The 25550-nt window shown below is 35.2% G+C and overlaps 1 protein-coding gene across 2 annotated transcripts in view; it reads right to left on the bottom strand.

The window, feature by feature from the left end:
• The window catches only part of LOC128935199 (solute carrier family 12 member 7-like), an 85243-nt gene that overhangs the window by 53163 nt on the left and 6530 nt on the right, over positions 1-25550 (bottom strand). For both annotated transcript variants that reach the window (XM_054273334.1, XM_054273335.1), the window contains exons 2-9: positions 17456-17550; positions 15249-15371; positions 12673-12819; positions 11888-11942; positions 9572-9702; positions 7241-7482; positions 4796-5007; positions 491-658 (exon numbers count right to left, since the gene is read on the bottom strand). In XM_054273334.1, the coding sequence (XP_054129309.1) occupies positions 491-658; positions 4796-5007; positions 7241-7482; positions 9572-9702; positions 11888-11942; positions 12673-12819; positions 15249-15371; positions 17456-17550 (1173 nt within the window). The remainder of the gene's footprint in view (positions 1-490; positions 659-4795; positions 5008-7240; positions 7483-9571; positions 9703-11887; positions 11943-12672; positions 12820-15248; positions 15372-17455; positions 17551-25550) is intronic.

Here is a 25550-nt window from a genome sequence, read left to right as displayed (position 1 = left end):
GTTGTTTCATTCAAGCATGAGCTGAGGAAAATGAAATACAACTAGTCTAGGCTTGACAAAAAAAGTCTACACAGGTAATGTGGCAAAATATTGGACATGTGAACAAATCCCAAGCAGTTAACCAGGCAGCTTGGACACTGGAAGAATCATTTTAATATTAAACTGTTCTCTCAAGTCTTTGAAGATTAAAGTGTTATAAACGCACCTTATTTGGAATAAACATTTAGTAACACATGAGGGTTTTGCTTTCTTTATAGAAATGGCCCTTAAACAGATTTCTTGTTTAAGTCCTTAGCCTTAGCCAGATTTCTTGTTTAAGTCATTAGCCACAACCAATGTCTCCCTAGCACCAGAAGGTACATAACCTCAGACACAGAAACTTGCAACAGCATGAGTCACCCATAAGATTATGAAAATGAAAAAATTTACATGAATTTTTTTTCCCAGATACAAGTACACATCCTCATGCAAGAAAAATAGTTGTGTCTACCTGTCACAGATGGGAAATAAATCCCTACAAGCATTGTGAAGTAGGTCATGATGTCTGTAAAAACATAAGGAAGTCCACCCATTTTTGATTCTTCTGATCCAGCAAGTGATGGCTGATCTTTTTTCTCAACTATTGATCCTTTTTCTGAATAGGCACTCCAGAGATTATCTACAAGGTGGGAGAAAAAACAAAATCAGTGTCACCTCTCTGTTTCAGGATATCAATTAGTGAGAATGCAATAATCCTAGGAATCAGATGCCTTTTTCTTACACAAAAATCATGACATTTCCCATTATGATTGATACCAGTTGTAACAGGTATTATGTAACTCCAGTCCATGCTAGTAAAAATGGCGTAGTGTGAGATGTGTACTGCAAAATTTTCCCTTCCTCTAAAGCAAAATATAATTATAGAATTAAATTCTAATGTATTTGTAGAATGTACACTTACATTGCACAGGCACACAGATGTTCTATTGGGAAAAATAAGGAAACTTATCTCCAGGTTCAAGGAATCTTAGTATATACTAATCCTTCTTGTTCTTGTATTTTGAGGAGCAGTATGAAAAAGAAATGCTACTTAACAGTAATTTGAGTTCTTTGACACCTCCTGTACAGAAGAATCCTGCATAACAGTTCAGGATTCAGCTGTTAATGGCAAAAGATTTCCATATGATGACAAAAGCAGCATAAGCAAACTCTAGAAGATCACTGGTAAGCAAAGAAACCCCAGCAGAATATGGTTCAAATTCCCCAGCAAACTAAGCACATTTGTTTGAAGAGTGACAGGTCAAAGAGTAAATTTTGAGAGCTTACATTTGTGGAAAACACTGGTTGTGTACTTTGATAAGACTGTGAGAACAGACCACACTGATTCTTATTTGAAAATGAGACAAGTTGTCCTATTATTTGTGAGAAAACAAAGTAGATACTCTTCTGACCAGTCAAGAAGGCAAAGGATTTTGCAGCAAGGCAATACACAATTTCCATGGACTGCCAGGATGATCGAATAGCCAATTTTCAGACATCCTGAACAACTCTAGGGAATTCCAGTAGAGTATTCTAAGCCTTTATAGTAGCAAAAAGTAACCTTGAGCACAATAGAAGATGGACTTTGAACCATAAGTGGCCAAAGAGAGGGCACTCATACCCAGCTTTTTAAAAAAATCTTACAATCAGTAAGCATATATGGAAGTATGCATGAGAAGCAGAAGAGAAAGCACAGCAAAGATTAAAAATAAGTATTATGTGCTAAGGAATGCTATGTGTATTACTACAATCAAATGAAGAGGAGTTACAGACTGATCTAGAGATCAGACTGAAGCCATAAGAAGTTAATGAAACAAGAGAATTTTAAATTTCAGGAATTTTAGCAGAGATGAGTGATGTAAAATAAGACTAGATCTCCAAATTAGCATCTATCTACCCCCTGTGAAACATAAGAAGAAAATCAAAACATCAGTTTGAATTGCCAATCAAAAGCACTTAAATTCTTAATAAGCACTCAACAGCTTGTGTCCTTTATTCAGCATGACACAGGACTGACAATGACCTGAGCACTGCAATGCATACAACTAAACTGTGGAACTGTGCATGCCAGCACATGGGTAAAATCAGCTTAGATATTCTGTTGAATAGAAATCACTTTCCCTTTTCATAACATGCCACACAGAGCTTTCCTATGCTCATTTTCCCAAAAGTGATAATCCAAGTGGACTTGAAAGTTAGGGTGAGAAAAAATAATAACTTTTCAGAAAAGTCCAGACATTTGGCCCTTCTAGGACCATTCCTTGATTGCTAAGGCTCCTCTAGCAGCTGACATTTAGGGTACATACACAAGAACAGGTACAGTGTATCAGACCAACATGCTACCACCATCAGAACAATGTTGATAAGGCTAGTAGACAAACTGCATAATTTCTGTTAGGGTTATAGGCCTATTTAGTCAGCCACTTTCAGAATGATTTATTATTGTCAGGACAACACTCACAGAAGGTATATAAGGGATGAATACTTATTCTATATGAGTGCCCAATAAATGGTGTGAGGACTTAGCACACTTCCTGAGACAGTCATGGCATCTGAATATTCCCAGTCACAGCTCAAGAAACTTTAATGTCCAGAGCCTGCAGCTTCAAAGTCTTCACACAAGGCAGAAAATTCATCAAGTGAAAGAAAATTCTCCTTGAGAAATCTCTGCCACGAGAGCTCAAGCTTATGCTAGATATCAGAATGTGTGCTCACACTCAGCAAGTAAGACACCTTCTTTTAGCATTAGGTGTAACTAGGATAGTGAAATGCATTGTTATGGAATAGCTCTTGTTCAGAGAAATGCTAATCAGTGAACAGAAGCAGAGCACATATTTTCAAAAGCAGGAAAAGCAGTACTCAGCCTGAAATCTCCAAGAACACTGAAATACCTGAGGTTGACATGAAATAGTATTGATACCCAAGGACAAATGGAAGGCCGTTTCTTTAATTTAAAAGTGTTTCAGGGAGACACAGAAACTAAGGACTCATGAGCAGCATCTCTACAGGAACAGTCAATAGCAACAATAGCAGTTGATAGAGGCAATAAACAGGGAAGTTATTTTTTATTTCTGACAAAACTTAGTAGTTATTCACAGTTTTTCTTTAGTTTTGAAAAACTGGGGAAACCTCAACTCAGCTTTTGCAAAAGAAAATTGTCAGAAGTATTCAAATTCCTTGAGGTAAACATAAATGAAGGCAATCCACTTGAATCAGTCCATCTATATTGCCCATGTTATTAAAATATTTCTCACCCAAGGAATCTACACGAGACATTGGATAAGAGGAAATCTCCTCACATGGATTAAAAAAACAGTTCAAAGACAGAAAACAACAGGTAAAAGTAAATGGAAGTACAGCTTTGTAATGAAGAACAGCCACCAGGAAACTTCTATAAGAATGACCATCAGGATGTAACCAGTGCTATCCAGTACACTCAAACAGCCCAAAAATAGGAGCTAGTACCAAGATGAGAGCCTGCTGGCAATTCTCAGTTAATTCAAAGTTGTAGAAGGAAAAACAGCTGCAAGGAACTTAAAAGAAAACAAAACTAAACAAAAATGTATCAGATTCCATGAGTAAACATAATGGAATTGATGAAATTCACTACAGGTAAGTAAAGAACAGTGAATAGTGGAAAGCGTGTCGCTGACAATGAGCTTTCAGCAGACTCCTGGTCCTTAGAGATCTTAACATTATGTGAGAATAAATTAGCAAAATATACTTTTATACAGGATTACTTGTTGAATGAAACACTAAACAGTGAATGGAACAAAGGAAAAAAATAGTACTCAGCTGGAAACCTCCAAAAAGCAAAAGAACAATTTAAATCTTACAGGGTAGCAAAAAATTGTAACATACAGCTAACTTGTGAGCTGGGGCAGGAAGTACAAAATTATTAATGAAAAATTGTAGATATGCATATGATAAATCATTAAATTCAGAGAATAAACTCTAAGTTACATTTCTTGCAACAAGCAAACAATTTCATTTTTTATTGAGTAAATTATTTTTTAACAGCCACAAATTTTGATTCAGAGAAGTATCTTTTAATGTATTTGTACACTTTATATGTGATATTTTCAACTGGAGTACTGTTGCAGCAGTGACTGTCTAATGTGCCTATGTAGCATATTTATATGAATCAAACTTTATTTTAAGGAAAGGCAAAGCAGAGGTATCAGAGTATCCATTTCATTCCCAGAGACATTATTTGTGTGTGTACAATACAAATTATTACACATTTAAGATGAATCCTATGACTTGATGCAATCTGAATTCCAAGCTGCCACACAATACAGATCTGTAAAGAGAATAAAATCTATACATTGTAGACTGCTCTTCCCTAATTCAATCACTAACTTGTACACATTGGACAATCCACAGAACTTCACTCTCATTGCACCACCTGTGAAGTGGAAACAAGTTCCTTCTCAGTAGAGTTTGAAAATATATTAATGAACGGCTTATTGAAATGTGTGTTTGGCATACACATTTTAAAAAAAAAGCTGTGATGAGCACTTTATCACCTTTTTGATTGAACAATGGCTTTTGAAAGAGTACCTATAAAACTCCAATTACCCCCAAATTAAAGCACTTGATACTAAGATTCTAAAACCAGGTTCTTTTATAGGAAGAAGCATGCTCAAGGTAGTAATCTTTCACACAGACTAGGGGTAAAGAAACAGTAACAGACTAGACCTCTATATTACTGACCAGCCATTGGCCAAATTAATAATGTCTAAAAACTTTTAAGTCACTGTGCCTTCCAACTTACCAGTTAGAACTCCACTCATTATTCCTGGAATTCCTTGAATTTCTGTTACATTATTGAGACTAAAGTATTCATCACATGTAGCATTAAGCAAAGAACTATCACAGAACAGGAGCCACAAAGGGGTAGTCTTTGTTTCATTATTGCTTTCAGTAAATTTGGCACAGACATCAAAGCTGCGTTTTGACAATGTACGGTTTCCAAGGAGACAGATACTATAAAAAAGAAAAATAAAGTCAGTGTTCCTTCAATACAAGGCTGTGAATGATGCCATTTTTTGTCCATTAGACTTCTTCAGAAACCTGTTATTTACACTATCTACCTTAAGGCCTATACTACATCTACTAAAACAGTATATAGTTTCTACATCTAAAACTATCATCAATAGTCTTTAAAATATGGATCAAATATTTCTTCTTTATAGTAAAGCATAATCAATTTAAGCAGCTTGACTACTACATAACAGCAATTATGATGCATTCAGCCCTACAAGAAAGAAGTAAAATTAAGAAATACTTTATAAACTTAATTAAAAGATGAGTCTGATGAAGAAAATATAAAAGTGAGTTTAAACAAGTAAACCATTCTCTTCCTTTTCAAGCAACTGAAAACTTTAGATGATCCCCAAAACAATTACAATCCAAAAGGTAGGAAATAAGCCAGGAAGATTAAACAGCCAAATATGACAACAGTGATGGGAGTACAAATTGAAGAATCATGTATTGGGAAGCAACTTTTTTTTCAGGAATGAAAGAGAAAAGTCTGAACAGCTGTCAAAAGCAAATTCCTACCAGCAGAGTACATTAAGGACCTAGGTATATTTCTTTGTTAAACTATACAAAAGATGTTTAAGATTCCAGGCTTGCTTAAAAATTGAATGATATAGATCTTTGAAGACAAAAGAAGGAACATCAAATATAAAATGAGGGTTAGGCAGATACACCAGCACAGCTTCAAGGTATTGAATCTCATGGAATTTGAGCAGATTTAACAGAAAACTGTTGCTAAAGAGATCATCTTGTCACTTGCCTTGCTTAGTTTTCTTTTTAATTGCTACTGATTTGATGACTCAATAGCAGCAGGGTCAAATAATACAAGCAGTGGAAACTTCTTTCAGTTTGATTCAACTGGGAAATCTTGAGGTAAACTATTTTACCACCTACACAATGGACAAACTTAATAGAAATTAGTGATATCAACCTAACTAACCAGCTAAGTGGAAGTTGTTTTGTTTGGGTTTTTTTAACGACCATCATCAGATCAGTCTTACCATTACACAAGACCCTACTTGAGTTTCTCATTTTGAGGCAGACTCTAAATGTAAACCATTATATTTAGTGGAAAATAAACTCTTTATATTTTCCCCCAATACAATAATATTACAGTAGCAGCCACATATAAAACCTCCAGGAACTTGGTAATGAGTCTCACCTATGCTACATATCCACACAAACTCTCTTTTACTTATACAGGTCACAAAAAGATATTACTATTGCCCCGCTGGAAGTTAGTGTAAGAAACATAAGTTTTATTCAGAAATAGGTCAAACTTTTACATATTACATGGAAAACAATGCTACAGAACAATCCACAAATACTGCTCTAATGGTCAATTAGAGCAGTAATTACCAACACTTCAAAGTAATATTGAATTTGTAACAATCATACAGCAAAGGATAACTCTTACTATGAAGTGCCACACAAGACTGAAGTTATCAGCCTATTCTGATCATGTCTTAAGCAATTTAACTTTGTTTCGTCTTTCAACAGAAAAATATGTACAAAAATGCAACTCATTTAACTGGGTAAAGTAAATTGCAGCTAATAACTGGACTGAAGAAGTAACTCCTATTGAGCTAAGAATTAAGCACATCAAGGACCTTGAGAAGCAATGTGTCATGCATAACAATAACATTTTATTTTATTAATGGGAAAGCCTTCACAAACACAAGTGAATTTAAACACTTCAATGTGTCATTTTTAAGTAGGGAGAAATGGAAATTTCTAAAATTTCTTCATAACACAGAAAGTTTAAATTTATGGGGTTTTTTATAACAATGCTTAATAGCGACAATGGTTTCTTGACCTTTTTACTTTATTCTACAGGTTTTTAGTTAAAATCTTTAGATAAAGCAGTTACATTTACTGTCAGCAAAACGCACCTTCTTGCTCCTTGGGTATGGATGAAATAACAGCCAAATTTTAAGCACCAAAGAACATTTTCTAGAGTTACCATATCTTATGAAAAATGAGAGAAATATTCAGATATGTGAATATTTCTCAGAATATCAAATGACCACATTGGTATTTAAACTACAGAAAGCTACCACTGAAAGCAATGTGTTTGTATTTTGAAATTTAGCTTAAAACATGAAATGATTACAGTAGCTATTCCCTCCCCACACTTTTTTTCTTTTAAATAACCCACACAAGTCAATATTGCACTTACGGAAAGTCAGGTGGATCAAAAGCAGTCTTAATAACTCCAGCATATATGGCAATGATGGAAAGAATCACACAGGCAAGGAAGACCAGTGCAAGCTTGTTGACATACTTTACTCCCACAAAAACTACTATGGCCATCAGAATGACAATGCACGTTCCATAGACTCTCATGTTGTTCAGCATAGCCTCTGTTTCTTCACCAGCATCTGTCACTTTAAATATAGCAGCACTTGGAGAAATATAGGTCTGCAAGAGATATGGTGAGCTATCATACATGTAATAATGAACATTTTATTAAATCATTTACTTGAACTATAAAATCTAACCTTCTATACCAGTTTTGCTTTCACAAATGAGTTTAGCCATATAATTTGGGCATCGAGAAACTCTAGAGATAAAGGAAGGAAAAGGGTGAGGGTAAAGAAAAACAAGGATTAAGAGTAGGATACAACTTTTGCTCCAGCTTCTTATCTCCTATTAAAGATCTTCCACTCCTCTAATTCATGTGTCTGCCAAATGGGGAAAACAGCTAAGGTATTTGGTGGTGGAAGGAAGTAGACCATGACAAAAATAAAAGAAAAAACCCACACCATAAACACGACTTCCATTGATTGAAACAACATATGAAGAAACAAACAAAAGTATAATAAACTAAAAATTTTTCAGTATTATAGACCCTATATAATACTTCATAAAATTTTAATCTAAAGTTGCAAGAGCACAATTTACAATTATTGTGAAGAAGTTTAGTCATGTGCTAAACCAGACATTTCCAACTACTGCAATTTCAAACAAGATTCTCTCACAGATCTCTCTTTCTTAAATTTTGGTGTGCTCTACCTGAAAAGAAGTTGAAAACTGTTAATAGCATTTATACTGACAAATGTGTGTGAGAAGACAAACTGATCTAGTTCTAAGACATTCGTGTACTACACTACACAACAATATCTATATGCCTTCTTCTAGCACCCCTAAAAACACCCCTCTCTGTTCAGCTACCAGGGCTTGAATATTAGGGCTTGAGGCAACTCCAGTCCTTCAAAAAAACTGCTCAAATGACTATTTTTCAATAATATAATTTCTAAAGGCAGGAAGAAACTTTGAACAGGAGACTGACGTGATGCATTCATAAGCAAAATCCAAAAATAGACATAGACAATCACGTACCATAATTTTCCTTAATTAAATTTAAGTTTAGTAAATTACTATTTACTAGAATGCTGGAAGATATGAAAATTGTCACATCATCATAGAAGAAAAAGGAAGCAAACTAAAAAAAATTATTACAGATAAAGTATATATTGTTAAAAAACCCTACACTGTGACATTGCAGAAGTGTCAGGCTCTCTATGGAGGTACTCCAGAAGATTTTCTTGTGGATTTGTTGCCCTGCTGTTCAAAGCCTTACCAGGGAAAACCATAGGCAGATGACCGATTTCTGTTTCTCCAAATAATCCATGCCCCAATGAAAGAAAAAGCAATACTCATGCCTTGTGGCTATGTCAGGGGTCTATTCTGAGGTCTTTGACAGATATCCTGGGCAGCATTTTACTTCAAATTCTGTCGCTAGATCTTGTACATTTTTATTAGCAACACAAACCCAGCATGACCCTCTAATAGGGAGAAGAGTGCACCAAATTCAATCCACAATTGAACATGTGCTTGTGTTACTGCTATAGATCAGACAACAAGCCAGATCAGATCACACAAGCAAGCATTTGTGACTACTGTCTCTAATTTTAATGTAAAAAAACCCTGGATTTGATTACACAGATCATAGTAAGTAACAAGAAAGAATTCTTAAGTATCTTCTGTGCATATATTTAGTTTCTGATTTGATGACCAATTATTGGCACCTCCTGGATGAACAAAGACATAGTAGTCAGGCCACTGCCACACAGGCAGAATTCCACAGCATCTTTGCAAATATATGAAAATTCAAAGCCAGTAGTTCGGAAATGAGGAAGTGTGATAGATTATTATTGCCTCATCACAGATATGCCCTTCATGTTCTCCACAACTTTTCATTAAGCAGCAGTGAGTACCCTACTAATGCTTTCCACCTATTATTTGGAAAGAGAATATTTCTGCTTGGTTCACAAATTGTATAAAATAAACATACATCAAATAGCATTTAATTTATTTTTGTATTACTGATAAGAATTTAACTTCCTGAAATAATCATGAGTAAGAATAAATATCAACATCCTAAAATGCAGTATCAAAACATTAACGATCACCAAACCAGAATGCATTTTAGACCATTAAGAAAATTCATCAGCAATATTCTGAAACAGCCCAAATACATTTAGTCTTAATAAAGACTAGTACTTACCAATAAAATTTCAATGGTACCAAGAATGTACATTGCTCCTGCAAAAGTTGTACCCAAGTAGAAACAAAGTCCCACTGCTCCACCAAACTCTGGCCCTAAAGATCTTGAAATCATGTAGTAAGAGCCTCCAGCTGTGAATTTAACAAAACAAAACAAAACCAAAAAACACCAAAGAAATACACAAAACAAACAAACAAAACACTTCCAGTATTTCAGATAAGGGATGGCAGTAGAGAGCAAAAATTTGAATCATTCAGTCAACATAATCAAGATAACCACTGCATGTTCCTCCACTGACATACTCATGACTAGACTGTAACCAATGTCTACACCATCTAGATAGTTAGTATGCACATTTCAAGATTAATATCCCCATATGCATTGTCTGTGCAATAGAAAGCAAAGACCGAAGAAAGAAGAGGAAAAATTCCACAACTTAACAGAAGTAAATTAGAAAAGGATATACAGGTATAAATAGATATGAATGAACTTTTAGCTTCTAACCTTAAGCTATTCCCCATCAAACAATACAATTTCCAAAATAATTGCTTTATGAGACAAGGACAAAACAGATTCTTTTCTACTGATTCTTTCTATTTTCTGTATACTAAACCATTGCCACTTTCACTACAGTTCACAGTTTTTTAGTACTGTTTAAAGGTGTTGGGAAGGGATTGCTTTTTTTTGTCCACATATAAAAAATTCACTTTTAGCCCGAGTTCTTCAATTCTTCTCACTCTTACTTCCTATATGTATGCATCATCTTTCTTTAAGTCATAAACTACACCACCACCATCCTATTTCCATTGCACTATTTGCCTTTTAATAAGGCTCTAAATTTCAAGCTCATCTCTTTCTTTTAGAATGTCAACCAACTACCTCAAGGCAAACTCTTCTCTCTGGTTCCCTCTCCATCTACTCTTAAATTAATGATTTTTGTCCTGCTTGTGGGAAGAAAGAGACAGAGGAAAGATGTGTGCAATTTTAAATAACATTTATCAATGTGAAGAGTCTAAAGCTGTTTTTCATAGAATCACTGAATTTGGAAAAGGCCTCCAAGATCATTAAGTCCTATCATTGATCCAACACTGCTGAGTCCACCACTACACCCTGTCCCTAAGCACTACACCTCCTTGTTTTTTGAACACTTCCAAGGATGGTGATTCCACCATTCACCTGGGCTGTCTGTTCGACAGACTTCAGTGTTTTCAATCTGAATGAATGAGAAACAAAGAAAGATATTATGATGCATCACCAATCCTTTTACTAAATATAATGAATGCTCTTGCATATAAAAGCGAAATAAAGGTCTCCTTCAGTCCTGGGTTCTTATCTGTGCTTCCTGCCTTCTCCATATTCAGGACAAGCATCATTTCTCTAAGAAACTCGCACCAACAACAAAAAAAGTGAAAATTAAGACCTGTCTCATGTAAGAACTGCAGGCTTCAAAGTCTGTGAGAGATGTTAAACAAAACCATTAAAATGAACTTTAAAAATATGAGAATAGAGCAGAACATTTTAGTTATCTGCGCACTGATTTGAATAACTCAATTTTATTATAAAACATGAGTATTTTAAACAAAATTGTCTATTGATTTTTTATTTCATATATGGTACTGGATCCATGAAATACAATTATAATACAGTTACTCTACATCCTTCACAAGTTATAGCTTTTACTATTATTATAGCCCAACAACTTCAGTTTAAGTTTAGAGTTCATACCAATATCTGAGTTCTATCAATTATTGTGCTGAGAAACTAAAAAGGGTAAGAGCTTCAAGAGCTAATTGATTTTGCAACTAAAAAAAAAAATCTTTTACTTTATGAAGCCGAATCAATTTATCAATCTATCCTGAAAATTTGAGATGGGCAGAACCTAGAGTGTTTATGCAGAAAAATATTTTTGCCATGAGACCAGTTACTGTTCTTGCAGAAAACAAGACAACTAACTCCAGGGTTTAGCTGGAATGTAGGAAAATTCAGGAGAGAGAAAAGTAGTACCCTTATTTGTAAAGAAATTTGCTTTGTGTGAAGACCAGTCTCCATTAATTCAATTTATAACATCTTATCTTTGATTAAAATAGGATCAAATGACTGATGACAAAGATGTGCTGCAGATTGTAATTCCCAGAAGACCCAGTCTTAAAGACTGTATCTCACATTAAAAAGTTATTTATAAAATCAATTAAAAGAAAAAATGCATTTGATACAAAAACATTACTTCTGATATTTGAGAATGATAAGAATTTCTTATCCCAGATTTAAACTTCCATTATTTAAGAATTTGCCATGTAAGATAAAATTCTTCATTACCTGGAACTACGCCATTTGTTGCTATAGCACTCATTGAAATTGCAGTTAGCATAGTCTGTGGAAAGATGAAATAGAAGAAATTTAAAATACCAGAGTTTTGGAGGGTTTTTTTTTAAAGATTAGGCAAAACAGTAATCAAATGTAACTAGACTTTTTTTCACCCCAAGATGTTTAATTTGAGATATTCATGCAACTCAAGTACTCAACTTTTCAGGCAGAAGATTTAGTTAACTTACACTTGACATAGTCTTTAAAGAACTGGAAGAATATAGACTATTGCATATACTTAAAATAGTATGTTCATTATTTCAATTTAAAAAGTAGTGAAAACTAATTGTAACATTATTATGACAACATCTAGTAAAGACCTCATATTCTAAAAAATTACTTTATAGATGCAATGCTGCGGAATTTGATTTGTAGTTTATTATTCAGTTTGTTCTGAAGTTGAAAAAAACAGAACACTTCAGATCTCTAAGTTAATAATGAAATATTTGCTAAAGGCTGATTTAATAAAACTCATATAAAACTTTAAAAAAAAGCTTACTTTGATCAACTCAATAGAATGTCCGTACGGGTTAGACTGACACGTGACACCCACTGCTTGTATATATAACCCATTTCTCTCAATTTAACCATACTGGTTAAATACCAGTACAATTTTATCAGTATGATTAAATGTGGTTATTTTTTCCCTGATACTCATATATTAGAAGGTGTCCGTACTCTTTCAACAGAGGATTTGGACAGGAGTTTAAAAAAGAAATAAAATAAGGTTAACTTACACAAGCACAACACATGAACACAATGATGAAAGACTCAAGAACTCCAGCTGTTCCTACAATCCATGTTAAACGCAGGAAAAGGATAACTCCCAAGATGTTTTGCAAACAGGGAAGATATACGCCAATAAAGGTGCCCATTCGTGGACCCTGGAAACAAAACGAGAACATCAATTTAATTCCTTTGCACTACAAAATTTAAATCTATAAACACTTTATTCCACAAACACTTATCACAAATGGTCCATGAACAAATGCCAAGTGAAAATGAATGGTAGCTTCGGAGTGTCCAGCTTTGCAAATATTCATGTGCTATTAATAAAGAAAAATTCCTGAAAAGAGAGAAAACTATTTGTGATAACAAACTCTCTTGTTCCACAGGAATTAGGACGACACCTTGACAGGGACAGGATGGCCCTTTATCTGTTGATCATAACACTTTACAAACTTTTTCTGAAATACCAGTTACAGGCTAAAGTTACAGGTTAAAGATAAATTACTGCCATAATCAAAATATCATTTATATTCTGCAAAATGTTGATCACAAATTGCCACAAAGCTGGCACAAAAAATTATATTTAATAGTAATTTTAATTTTAAAAAAAGACAGACAATGTATAAAGACAGAGTGTGAAGTAATGCAGAGCTGACTACAACTTCTTTTTTCAAAAACTGCAAAATCTGTCACAACATAGTATATGTGTACTTTTTATTTGCTAGTGATCATCATAGGTCAAGACATACACAAAAGCATTCAGGTTTCATCACTAAAGTTTCAGTCGTCTACACTTATGAAGAGAAAACGGGCTTTGAAATAATCTAGTTAAAATCAACAGTTATACACAGTAGCTTTCCAGTTACACAAGATAGTCTTAAATCACAACTTGGGCTGTGAAAAATGGCAATTGATTTAAGTTATCAAAATTATTAAGAAAACACTAAATTTCCAAGTATTTATAGGAAACCATAGAATGCCATTTAGACTGCATTTTTTATTTTTAGCATCTTGGGCAATATCCATGCGCAGCATCAGCTCCACTGTCTCAATCACACCATTAAAATGCTACTCTGACAGGCTACTACTTAACTATCACAATTTCAGAAATGAAATTAAGACACATACATAAAAATTGTGTTATCAGGACACCACATGGAGCACAAACAAGATCAAGTGCAAGCAAAGACATGATGTTCATTTGTTCATAGTCAGTTTCCAGAGGGAGTAATATGGTGCTGCATTGACAAAAACCTCTACACAGCAGCTGAACAGACAAAGGGGTTCACAGTAAGGAAAGTGTGAGATGATCAGTGTTACTTTTCTCACATCTGAAGTTTATCTTCAAATGAGATGAAACAAATATAGATCAAGCACAACTATACAAACAGAAAGAAAGCACACCCATGAACAAATGCAGAATAAGGAAAAAGTTAAACAAACAGCTGGACTTTATCTCTGACCCTTGCCCACTGTCCTGGTACCAACTTCCACTCAAAGCTCTATTCCAATCAAATGAGCTGCTGTTCTGAGCTTATTTTCAAATGTATTTTTATCTCTGTCTTTTCTGCTCTGTGCTCATTTTCCTTTTTCTCATTCTCATGTACTTCTCTTCATAGCTCAGCATATAAATTCAGTAGCAGGACCCCTTCTCCTACACAAAGACAGGTGACTACCAGCACTGTCTCTTCCCAGCATCTGCCTTTATTTTCTTAGTTTCAGTCACCATGCTCACCATGCAGCTGATCATTCTTCCCTTGCCTATATGTTCTTATACTCTGTCAGGTCACATGCTTTATTCCAAGCTTTCTCCTTCAAAATCAGCCTCTGCTAACAGGGATCAATCCAACATGCCACTGCAGACTCCAACTATTGCATACATTACACTTCTACAGACACAGATACACATTTTGGGTATCCAGTAGACAGACAAGCCTTGATGAATTCAGCTCACTTCTAGCAAGTGTGTTTAGCAATGTGTCACACAGAGCATATGATTTCCCCTCCCCCAAGTACAATACTTTTGATGTTTGTGACAAAGTGTTTTCTTGGAATGCATCCATTAAGTTTTAAAAATACTTACTCCAACACACAAAACTAAGACAGCTACTCAAAAAACTACTACCATGTTAAGAGGTGCAAATATGCTTATAGAATTAAAAGACTGACCTGTTTAATCTCAAATTTGCCTTAACATAACTACCTAAAAACCTAGGCAGTTAAAATATATTGATAAATCTGCAAAAAGTCCTACTGTATGCTCATTACAGGTAGGTAACAGGTACTGATGCTTGCACAAGTTCACAAGGAAGAAGAAAAGAAAGGAAGAAAAAACTGGGTATACTCCATGTTTCAGATCCTAGCTTTGCACATGTTTTACCTACGGGTTTTACAGCACAGTTTTGCTAAAACATGCTAACAAGAACATCAAATTAACACAAGTCCTACAAAAATGCTTCCGTTCTAAACATGGTATTACAAACCTCACTCCCATTTTTAGGTGCCCACATATTCTCTTTTCCGGTTGAAAAATACACCTCTTATAGCTAGCTTTATCTCGATAAATTATTAGAAATCTAAATACCTTCACTTCCTTTCGTTTGCTGTCTTCATCTGCTTCATGTTCCACCACTCCTTGAGTCAGATTAGTGTAGTTTGCTAGTTTATTCAGAAGAGATGACACCATGGGGTTACTATCCATTTCTTCCTGTTGGGTTTTGAAGAAAACTGCATTTATTAAATAAATTTTCTTTTTAAGTCATCATTTCAGATACTGCTTCAAATATACTCAACAGGTCAGCCCTGATTCAGCCAAATAAAAAAATTAGCATGACAGAATACCAGTCAGCTTTCAACCAACAAGAAGGCTCTATTATTTCTAGAAGTTTAACTCTACATGGCTATGTTGCACCATTTCTTTAATATTTTTACACTACCTTACAGCTCGAATATAAGGAAAACCTAGAGAAATTCCACTGTAATTTTAAAAATCTATTTTCATCACAGCACAGTCTTTAGTGTATTGTGCTGGTAAAGTTGGGTCATTTGAGTTTTTCCAGCACATGAGTTTTTCCAGCACCTTGCTTGTGTTTAGAAGTGACTTCAAATGATTTTTCAAGCACTAAAGTACTTAAGTACCTCTCTGAAGTCTAGTGCTGCAGGCTTACATATTTTCTTACACCAGGCATACTACTTCCAAAGTGTTAACTTGTTGAAAATACCTACAAATCTATTACATATAATTGCACATATGTAACAGCACCTGACACAGAAGTCAGCCCATCTTTCTTTACTGCTACAAAACAAAAGCATGCTAAAATATATCATACAATCCAGAAGAATACACAACATTAGAATTCCAAGAAAAATGGATCCAGGAGAATTCAATTAAATACAAAATCTTGAACATTGGAAAGAAGACAAGAGAACAGGGTGACAAACACAGACAACAAGTAAAGTATGGGAGATTAGGTAATGATAATGGTCATAATAGTCAAACTTCTTTTTAACAGTTTATACAACTCTCACATCTGAAAACACAAGAAAAACAAGATTATAGGAAACTTACTCTGAAACATACATAGTAGCAAAAAATTTCACCACAACACCAGCAGTGATGCAGTCACTAGAAGGGTTTCAATGCGATACCGTTAACAGCAATATCTATAACTTGAGATACGTAAAAATAATGGTTTTATGTCAGTTGATTTAATGTGAGCCATGTTTCAAAATAACAGATTCGGGACAAAAAGCAGCTGTGGCCAAATTATCATCACTGAGGAATACAGCAACTAATTTGAACCACATAAAGTTTTGGAAATGGCTTTATGGAATAGAGCTTGAAGGAGAAAAATTCAATGACAGAACTTTAATACCATCATTCCTGTCAAAAAATACTAAGCTATTGCATACATGACAAAAAGACAATTAATGATCAACATTAGTTTGATCCTTAGCAAAATTTGCTCTAGAACAGTGAAAAATAGTAAATATACATTATTTGGGTCATGCACAGGTGAGACAAAAAGCCATGTCCTCTGTACAAAGATATTTGAAAGGAAGAAGAGAAAAATGTAAGAGAACAACAAGAAAAAATTGAGAAGAATGCAACAGTAAGGTGGCTAAACACTGTTGGAAGCACCTTGTTTTTGTTAACAGCAAGCATCAGAGCAAGACTAGTTGATGCTGCTAGAGCACAGCAATTAAGGTTTTTACTAGAAATACTATTTAATTGCAAAAGTGGCCCTTAAAAGTACTCAATTAATACACTTTTTTCAGTAATTTGATTGTAATAATTCAGTTGGTTAAAAAGGTATGAAATGTCCATTAATAAAGTAGATATTTACATTAGAAATTGCTATGGTGTGCTCTACATTGTAGTTGGATAATACAACTAAGTCATGGCTTGCAAATTTGTTTTTTAGCTTTGCTTTGTAACAAAAATTCCCCTGTTGAACAAATTATTTTGCTAATCCTCTTAAAACTGAATATTGCTTTCTTTAAAAAATACATTTGACTTCCAGTAGCTTTATCTAACAATGTCAAGATCCTAGCCCAAAAATTTAAATGCACGAAGACTTATTTCATATCTTCACATTAATGCACACCAATATTTACTGTTCTTGCCTATATACTATTCAAATACACTGAAATGGAATGTTAGCAGGAACCAAACTATGAAAAAGTTATTAAAACTCATTTGCCCTGCCACTAAATTTTAAGACAGAAAGTAAACAGGTGATTGCTTATCTCCATTAAAGGTAAAATATGTTTTTGGAGTATTTAACTTACCTCAAAGAGAGCCATATTCTTTCCTTCATACATGCTTCCTCTGCCCAATTCTGCACAGTTAATAAATGGACTACTTTCCCTGGAAATCCCATCTCCTAGAGGAAAAGTAACACAATTAAAACAAGAGGGAAAAAACCCCCTTTTTTACTTTAAAAGGAATACTTTAAAAGGAATAGTCAGAAGACTCTGGTAAGAGCTGGTTCTAAATAAGACCATAGGTTGCTGCAAACCTAGTTTTCATCTCAGACATGTGGATGCTAAACATTTAAGGAGATTTAGTTTAGCAGTCGAATCTTGGTATAGTGTTTCATCATTATTACTCTTTAACACACATAATGATTTCTCCCCTACCTTTTCTAGTTTCCCTAAAAACACTTGATAACTGCACTACATATAAAGGTTTTGAATATAGAATAAAATAACCTTTTTATTACTTTACTGACTCCCTCAAAAAATCTCCAGTAGTTGAGATAGGAATTTATGAAATGCAAAAGGAATTACTTTGTAAATGTTGTGTGGAACCTTCCATGACATGTTACACTTAGTCTATTCCTTATTGAAATAGAAATTGCATTAACCTGTAGCTCTACTGACCTGCTCTGGCACACCTCTCAAAAAATACAGCATTACTTTCACTGCCTTTCAGCCGACAAACTACAAAAACTATGACATGCTGATACTGTCACAACCCTGGCATTTCCAAATAATCTCAAGTCCTTGCCTGCACCACTTTGCCTGTGTGCCCTTTTGCCCTTATATGCACAGATGACAGCAATAGCACCTACAGTCTCTCCACTACAGAATTAAGGAACAGTTAGAGAACAGGCTGTACTCTTTTCCCCTGTCTTCTTCCTCTGCTCCCTACATGAAATCCCAGAAGAAAGCTCTGGCAAATGTGTACACTAGTCTTAGCACAACATATTATCTTGGTTGTAAACCAGACAGAAATATATCTCAGTCCCTCAAATACAAGAGGGACTGTGGATTTCCCACCACTAATTTCCTACCACTCTCCACAGTATCACTATAGTTATTGGTATCATGACATAGAAACCACATACTATCATAAGAGACACAGAATATAACAACTGCCCTAAAAATAAGGGCTTTAAAATTAGTTCCTCAGTCCAGAGAAGAAATGGCAATGAATTCACACATCCAATATATTTCCTTCTATCCACATCCTCCAACTTTCATTTTTCTGTTTCTCTACATTATATATTTGGTCTCCTACTACTTCAAGTCCTACAGCCTGGTTAGGCACCCCTCTACCAACCAAGGTTAATGCAAGGTCAGCAGAAGGAACACTGTCAACACAAAAGAATCTCCCTTGTGAACTAACACCTTGAGATGTTTCACAGTATATGGAACATGCTGGTTTCACACAAAATTATCTGAGAAATTGGCATTTATGGGTTCCACTTTAATGGGCTCCACTGTACTTAAGAGAAAGATTCAATTAGCTTTTTCACAGACAACAAAAGAGCAACTCTGCCCTGAAACAAATACATCCTGATTTCTCTTACCATTTTGCTAAAGCATATGAGCACTCGGATTTCTTGCTTAAGACACTGCATTTTCTTTCCAAGATTTTTGCAATGTTTTTCTTTTAGCTCCATTCCTGAAATAACCCCATTATTTCTGCTGAAGTTTTTATAAGCCATTCATTAATAGGTATGTTCCCAAGTTAAAATAAAAATAAGGTTGCTTGATTTCAGTCTTGCCAAGACCATACTTCTATTGACTTTCTCACTAACTGACATCTGGTATCTGTAATCATTAACTAAATATTGGTACTCCTTTCAGGGTACTTCCAATCTCTTCAGAAAGGATTACTCTTCAAAAAGTGAGCTGGGAAAGTTCAATTATTGTTTTGCCTTCATATAGATGATAATGTCACTGGAGTTACTCTTTCAGTGGGTATCATTAGACTAATCTAAACACTAAAAGGGTAGCAAAAAAAAAAAAAAGGTAATCAGTATTCATAATTCTGAAGTTGAAGACTAGAGTTTTGGCTAACCAGTTCTGGACATTAAAATCAGTATCTCACCACTACATAGTATTTTACATTGTAGATTGGAGAATTGTGAAGCTGTCCTTTATATGTTTCTTTTTCTAAACAGGGTTACTTGGCTTTACTCCAATACAAAAAAGAGCACAGCATCTCTAACAAAGGTCTTGTTAAACACACCTGACAGGCTTCAAACAGGAAAATGCAGAACTTAGGACCTGAAGAACAGGAAACCTATTTCAGGGCTTACAACCAATATTTTAAAGTTTTCTGATGATAGCCTTCAAAATAGTCTGGTAGCGACAGACTGCAAGAAACTTCTGTTTCTCTAACACAGTTTTCTTTTTGTATTTGTGTATGTTTGGCACAGCAATTTGATAGGCAATGCTATGTCAAATCATATCATGTCAAATATTATTTTAGCTTCACTTGAAAGAGAATCAACACTGAAAAAGTGACCAAAAAAGCAAACTGACAAGTACTCTGTCATCTGCAGTTTGTTGACTACTTCTACAATTATAAAATCATTAGGACCATAGAATCATAAAAGCATTAAGATTGGAAAAGAGCCCTAAGATAAGGTCCAAACTTTGAACACTACCATGTCATCTTAATACAGCACTAAGTGCAACATGCAGTCATTTCTTGAACAGCCCCAAGAATGGTGGCTCTACCACCTCCCTGGGCAATCCATTCCAATGTTTAAGCACCTTTTCAGTAAAAAAATTCTTCGTCATGTTCAACCTGAGCCTACCCTGGTGCAGTCTGAATCCATTTCCTCTAGCCATATTGCCAGTTGCCTAGGAGAAGAGGCCAACCCCTATACTCTACTACAAGTCCTTCCAGGTAGTTACAGAGGGTGATAAGGTACCTCCAGGGCTTCCTTTTCTTCAGGCTGAATGACCCCAGCTCCCTCAGCCACTTGTTATCAGACTTGTGTTCCAGACCTTTTCATTGCCCTTCTCTGGACACACTTGGCAATTCAATATCTCTCTTGAAGAAATACGCCCAAAACTGGACACAAAACTCAAGGTGTGGCCTTAACTGTGCCAAGTACAGGGCAACAATCACTTCTCTAGTCCTGCGGGCCATGGTACTTTCAATAGAGGCCAGGATGCCATTGGCCTTCCTGTCCACTTGGGCACACCACTGGCGCATATTCAATCAGCTGTTGACCTGCACTCTGCGGTCCTATTTTGATGAGCCACTTTCAAGCCACTCTTCTCCCAGCCTTCAAAGTTGCATGGGGTTGTTGTGCATGACCTGGCACTTTGCCTTACTGAACCTCATACATGTACCACAGTGGCTAACCTCCAGTTGTCCGGAACCTCCCCAGTTTATCAGGACTAACAATAATAATAGAGAGTGGCTTGGCAATCTCTTCTGTCAGGTCCCCAAGTACACTCTAGTGAGTTCCACCCAGCCCCATACACTTCTGAGTGTCTAAGTGGCTCAATGGATCACTGACTACTTTTTCCAGATTATAGGGGGTCAGTTCTGCTCCCCATCTCTCTCTACCAGCTCCAAGGGCTGGTCACCATGAGGATAACTGGTCTTTCTGTTGAAGACTGAGGCAAAAAAGGCACCTCAGATTGCCTCATCCTTTGTTACAATGTTACCCTTCATATCCAAGAAAGGATAGATTTTCCTTGGTCTTCTTTTTGTTAATATATTCATAAAAACACCTATGAACACCTTTGAGTTTTAATCACTGCTGTCAACAAAATCACCTTTATTTCAAATTAAAAACCACCACCTTCTGAAGTATCCTTATTTAATATGTCTAGATATACAGTGAATCTTATTAACATGTAAGTCAAACTGACATGTATTATACCATTCAGCAGAAAGAATTAGTTTCAGAATCTCAATGCACAGACATCATCTGTGGTGAAAATAACCAAACAAACTATCTCAATCTTTAGCTTATTCTTTCTTCAAAAGAAGATTCAATAGGAAAGAAATGATTAATTAGAAAACCAGATTTAAATTAAGACAGGATTAACACTTTTCACAAATCCAGTAAATCTTGCCCCTCATGCATCAAGTGGACAATAGAAAAAGCTATTTCAGTTACTTCTACTGAGGTTACATGGAACACGAAAGGAATAAAAACTTCATTTCACTAGTAAGTCTAGCCATCTCTGTTTATCTCAGCCCTATCCTCTTGAACTCTATGAGGAAGCTTTAAGATAGTCAAATCACAGAATCATGTAGGTTGGAAAAGCACCTTGACACCAACCACACATTTAACACTGCCAAATTCATCACTATACAATATCCCTAAGCACCACACCTACACATATTTAAAATACCAGGAGGGATGGTGGCTCAGCCACGTCCTTGGCCAGCCCATTCCAATGCTTGACAAGCAAATCACCTTTTCATTAGGTCTTTTTGAAATTGTGTCTGTTTTAACACTTCTCAAGTGTGAGCTGAGTGAAACATAAAATAAAACATAGAACTTCCAATGTAGTTTCAGACATATCATTAAACTGCATTTCTTCTGAAATCCAGTTTCTGCAACCGAAGCATTCCAAAAATCAATACTTTCTGTTGCTTGATTTCTGAAAGTAACTCAGTTTATGAGGGTTTACAGGCAAAAATCTTAAATCTAGACTAGCATTTCATTTTGGACCACAAAAAAGGCAAAACAGAATAACCAAAAAAAACCCTTTGGGTTTGTTTATGGTATGTTTCATGTGTCTTCTGACACAGAAAAAATTTGCCTGTTGATATCATACTCCATGTCACTCAACTAAGTCATCAAAGCCTAAGTTTTAAAAATTATGTTTCTATCCTTGTACCTTCTTAAAAAATTATTATTACAATTTTTAATCGGATATGGAATGTTCTTATAAACTAACACAATTCTGTGCTTACTGCTGGAGCAGTAGACAACCTAAAGCCATGACTAATTGCTATAGATAGATAATGAGATGATTGGCTCTTACAATTAAAAGATGAACATTTTGTGAAAATTAAGAGAAGCTTTATTAATGTATAATTATGTTAATGTAGTTTAGATGTCCTCTGTTCTCCCCATAGTTCCATTTTCCTCCCACTCTGTATTGTTGCCATCAGACAGCCTGGGGTGTCTAGGACAGGTAAAAGAGAAGGCGTGCACATCTGCCCCGACCTGGGGCAGTTGAGAACAGAAAAGCTTGTTGCTAAGGGGGTGCAGCATGACAATACCTGACCCTCCAATCAAGTTACAAGAAAGCAGTCTCCACCAATGAATGGCAAAGAAGAGCTGACTGACAGACTTTGGAAGGGGCCAGTGTGGGCTGATGCAACCCCCAGGGGTATAAAAGACGGAGCATCCATCTTGAAGATGAACCAGCCACATGGTAGGCAGCCATGAAGGCAGCTCCCAGCGCTGCAACTTTTTCCTTATTTAGTCCTTTTGTTATATTTTTGTTAAGGCTTAATAAACCTTTTAAAATTTTTAAAGTGAGCAGTTGTCTCTCACTCTAATGTACCTTTCCTAAAAGCCTATGTGGTACTTGCTGTGTGGATGGGACATGCAAAAAACCCTACTCTTGATTTCTACATATATTCAAGCACTGTGATGAGTGATTATGTCTGAATGGAAATTAGCTGCAATGACATTTTTTTTGTAAACAAGACATACAGCTACAAGAAGAGAAGGTAGGAGATATATCTGAAGATAATATTTAGTGTGTTGATGCACATCATTACAATGTGCACATCCATACACACTAGTCCCCCAAATGCCAATGCAGTGTAACCCACACAAATTATTATAAACTATACCAGAGCTGTTCTGGCCTTAAATTTTCTGACATTGTCATCAGATGGCTTTTTATTAACACTTCCACACATCAAACAAGGTAACAATTTTTGCACATCACAATTCAGTGCTGGTCACAGACACAAAAGGCAGCATGGTATGCAAATTTATCTTCTTCAGAAGTTTCTGAGTAGCAATCCTCAGAAACACCAAAAAGTAGATTACTTTTAAAGTATGTTAACAGGTAAAAATTTCTAAGCTGATCCAAACTGGCCCATTTTATACAGTGTAAACTAGAATCCAACAGTAGAGCTTAAACATGGAGACGCCAACTTCATCAATAAGGTAGCCCTCTTATTCAGGGGTTGGACTAACATGATCTCCAGAAGTCCCTTCAAACTGTAACAATTTTGCAATTCCCCTTTCACACTTACTACTCACCACTCTGCATCCCCATATCATACTGCTCCTCACATAAATCCATATGCTGTCACCAGAGACAATCAGTGTAGTAATGAGCAATTACTCAAACAGAAACAACTTCCTTAGCATTCATAACAATTCTACCTCTGCTTCCTTCCCCACTCCTGAATCACAAGTAGCAGAGTATGAAAAATGTATGTTATAGCTGTCTTGTTATAGAGAAAGTGGCAGAGAAAGGATAGAGGATAGGAAACTACCATTTAAGTAATCCTAAATTTGCACTGTGATGCCTGATCAGGAGATTAGAACAAAAATATTCAACTATCTAATCTAATTTCCCATCTTTTTGCAGGTTTAGGAATTTCATTTGATCCCTAAGCTCTATAACTTTAAAAAAATCATATTGAAAATTAAGCAGTGCATCTCTTGATGTTTTCAGAACTGAAATAAGAAAAAAACCTATTAATTCATGTAAAGCTTAAGGGTTTTAATATTTAAAAAAATCTCAAATTGTTCCATATTTCTACTTAAATTTGGTTCTTTCAAACTTCCAGGTATAACATCCTAGTAACTGCTTCCAAATTTAACCACTTACAGTATTTTCTCTCAGTAAAGGTAACTATACTTATTTAAATCATCTCAACCTATCTCTTGAAAAATCAAAAAAGTTCCTAAAACATTTTTCTAACTTTTAAATTTTTTTTGTGTAAACGTTCTGTACAGGTTTTAAGTTACACAACATCAAAAAAAAAAATCAAACTCTGATAATCAAATACAGCGTTCTAACACCAGCCTCAGTCAATGCTATTTACAGAAGTATAATTGTCACCTCTACTCCGAGGATCAGGCTAGCCCTCTTTACCATAGCATTAAACCAAGCTCATGATATTCTATTCCAGTCTGACCCCTAAATCCTTTCCAGATTCACTGCTTCCTCACTGTCCCACACTATGTCTGCCATCATGATTCATATCCAAGTAATGCTCCTAATGCTCCTGTTTACCTTATATTCAAACATGTTTTGTCCAAAAAAGCAAGCATCTTTTTCTCCTGACATGCTGTAAGAGTTTAACATCTATCTGAAAAATAAAAGTAGATAGCTTTCATATGGCAAAAGAATACTAGTGTTGTTCAAAGGAGTGAGAATTACACAAACTTTTGAACATCATACCATCAAATACAGAAGCTCAGCTATGATAATGTATAACTGTTCTCCAAACAAGTACATGTGTTAAACTAGAAAAGCTTTGATTCCCACTAGAAATTGCTAATTTTATATGTTGTTATCTAAAGCAGAACTGCAGTTGGGGAATAACCCTTAACAAAAAAGTCCTAACTCTTCACAGTTTGCAAAGGGCAACTCTTAATCACAGTCCATGTACCTTGAGGTAGGTTCTGGTTAGCCATATACAGGTGAAATGTAACAGTTTTAAATAAAAAAAGGTAACATTTTCATTCAGATAGTATTTGGTCATATTAAGAACAAGCCACTGCAAACTGAGAATATGAAAATGGGATCCTGTTTGCACAAGAGACAGCAAACATTTAATGTTACTGTAACAAAACTTTTTAAGGTAAAAATACATAAAGTTTAAAAGTCAATAAAACTGATGTATATGACCATCGCATCCAAGAAAGCTGCCTGTGGCAAAATCTGTAATTCTATCTTCTCTATCATGCATATTTCCTTCCTGTATGTTCAAGTTTTTGATTGGCAGGCAACAAAAGGGAAGTCATAGAATCTTATAAATTAAATGTCCTAACACTTCTAATCTAAATCCACATACTGGAGCACTCCTTAGAGCTCTAAAACATAGTCATGTTTTTAAAAGCCACCTTGGAGTTCTACAATACAGTCAAATTTTTAAAAGCCACTGTCTTCCTATAATGCAAATTATGAAAAAGGC

Source organism: Melozone crissalis, unplaced genomic scaffold (assembly GCF_028551555.1).
Source record: "Melozone crissalis strain CALT ecotype California unplaced genomic scaffold, PUWL_Pcris_2 ptg000016l_1, whole genome shotgun sequence".
Classification (NCBI taxonomy): domain Eukaryota; kingdom Metazoa; phylum Chordata; class Aves; order Passeriformes; family Passerellidae; genus Melozone; species Melozone crissalis.
The sequence above is the reverse complement of the archived record's forward strand: the minus strand, read 5'-3'. Positions and strand labels throughout refer to the sequence as shown.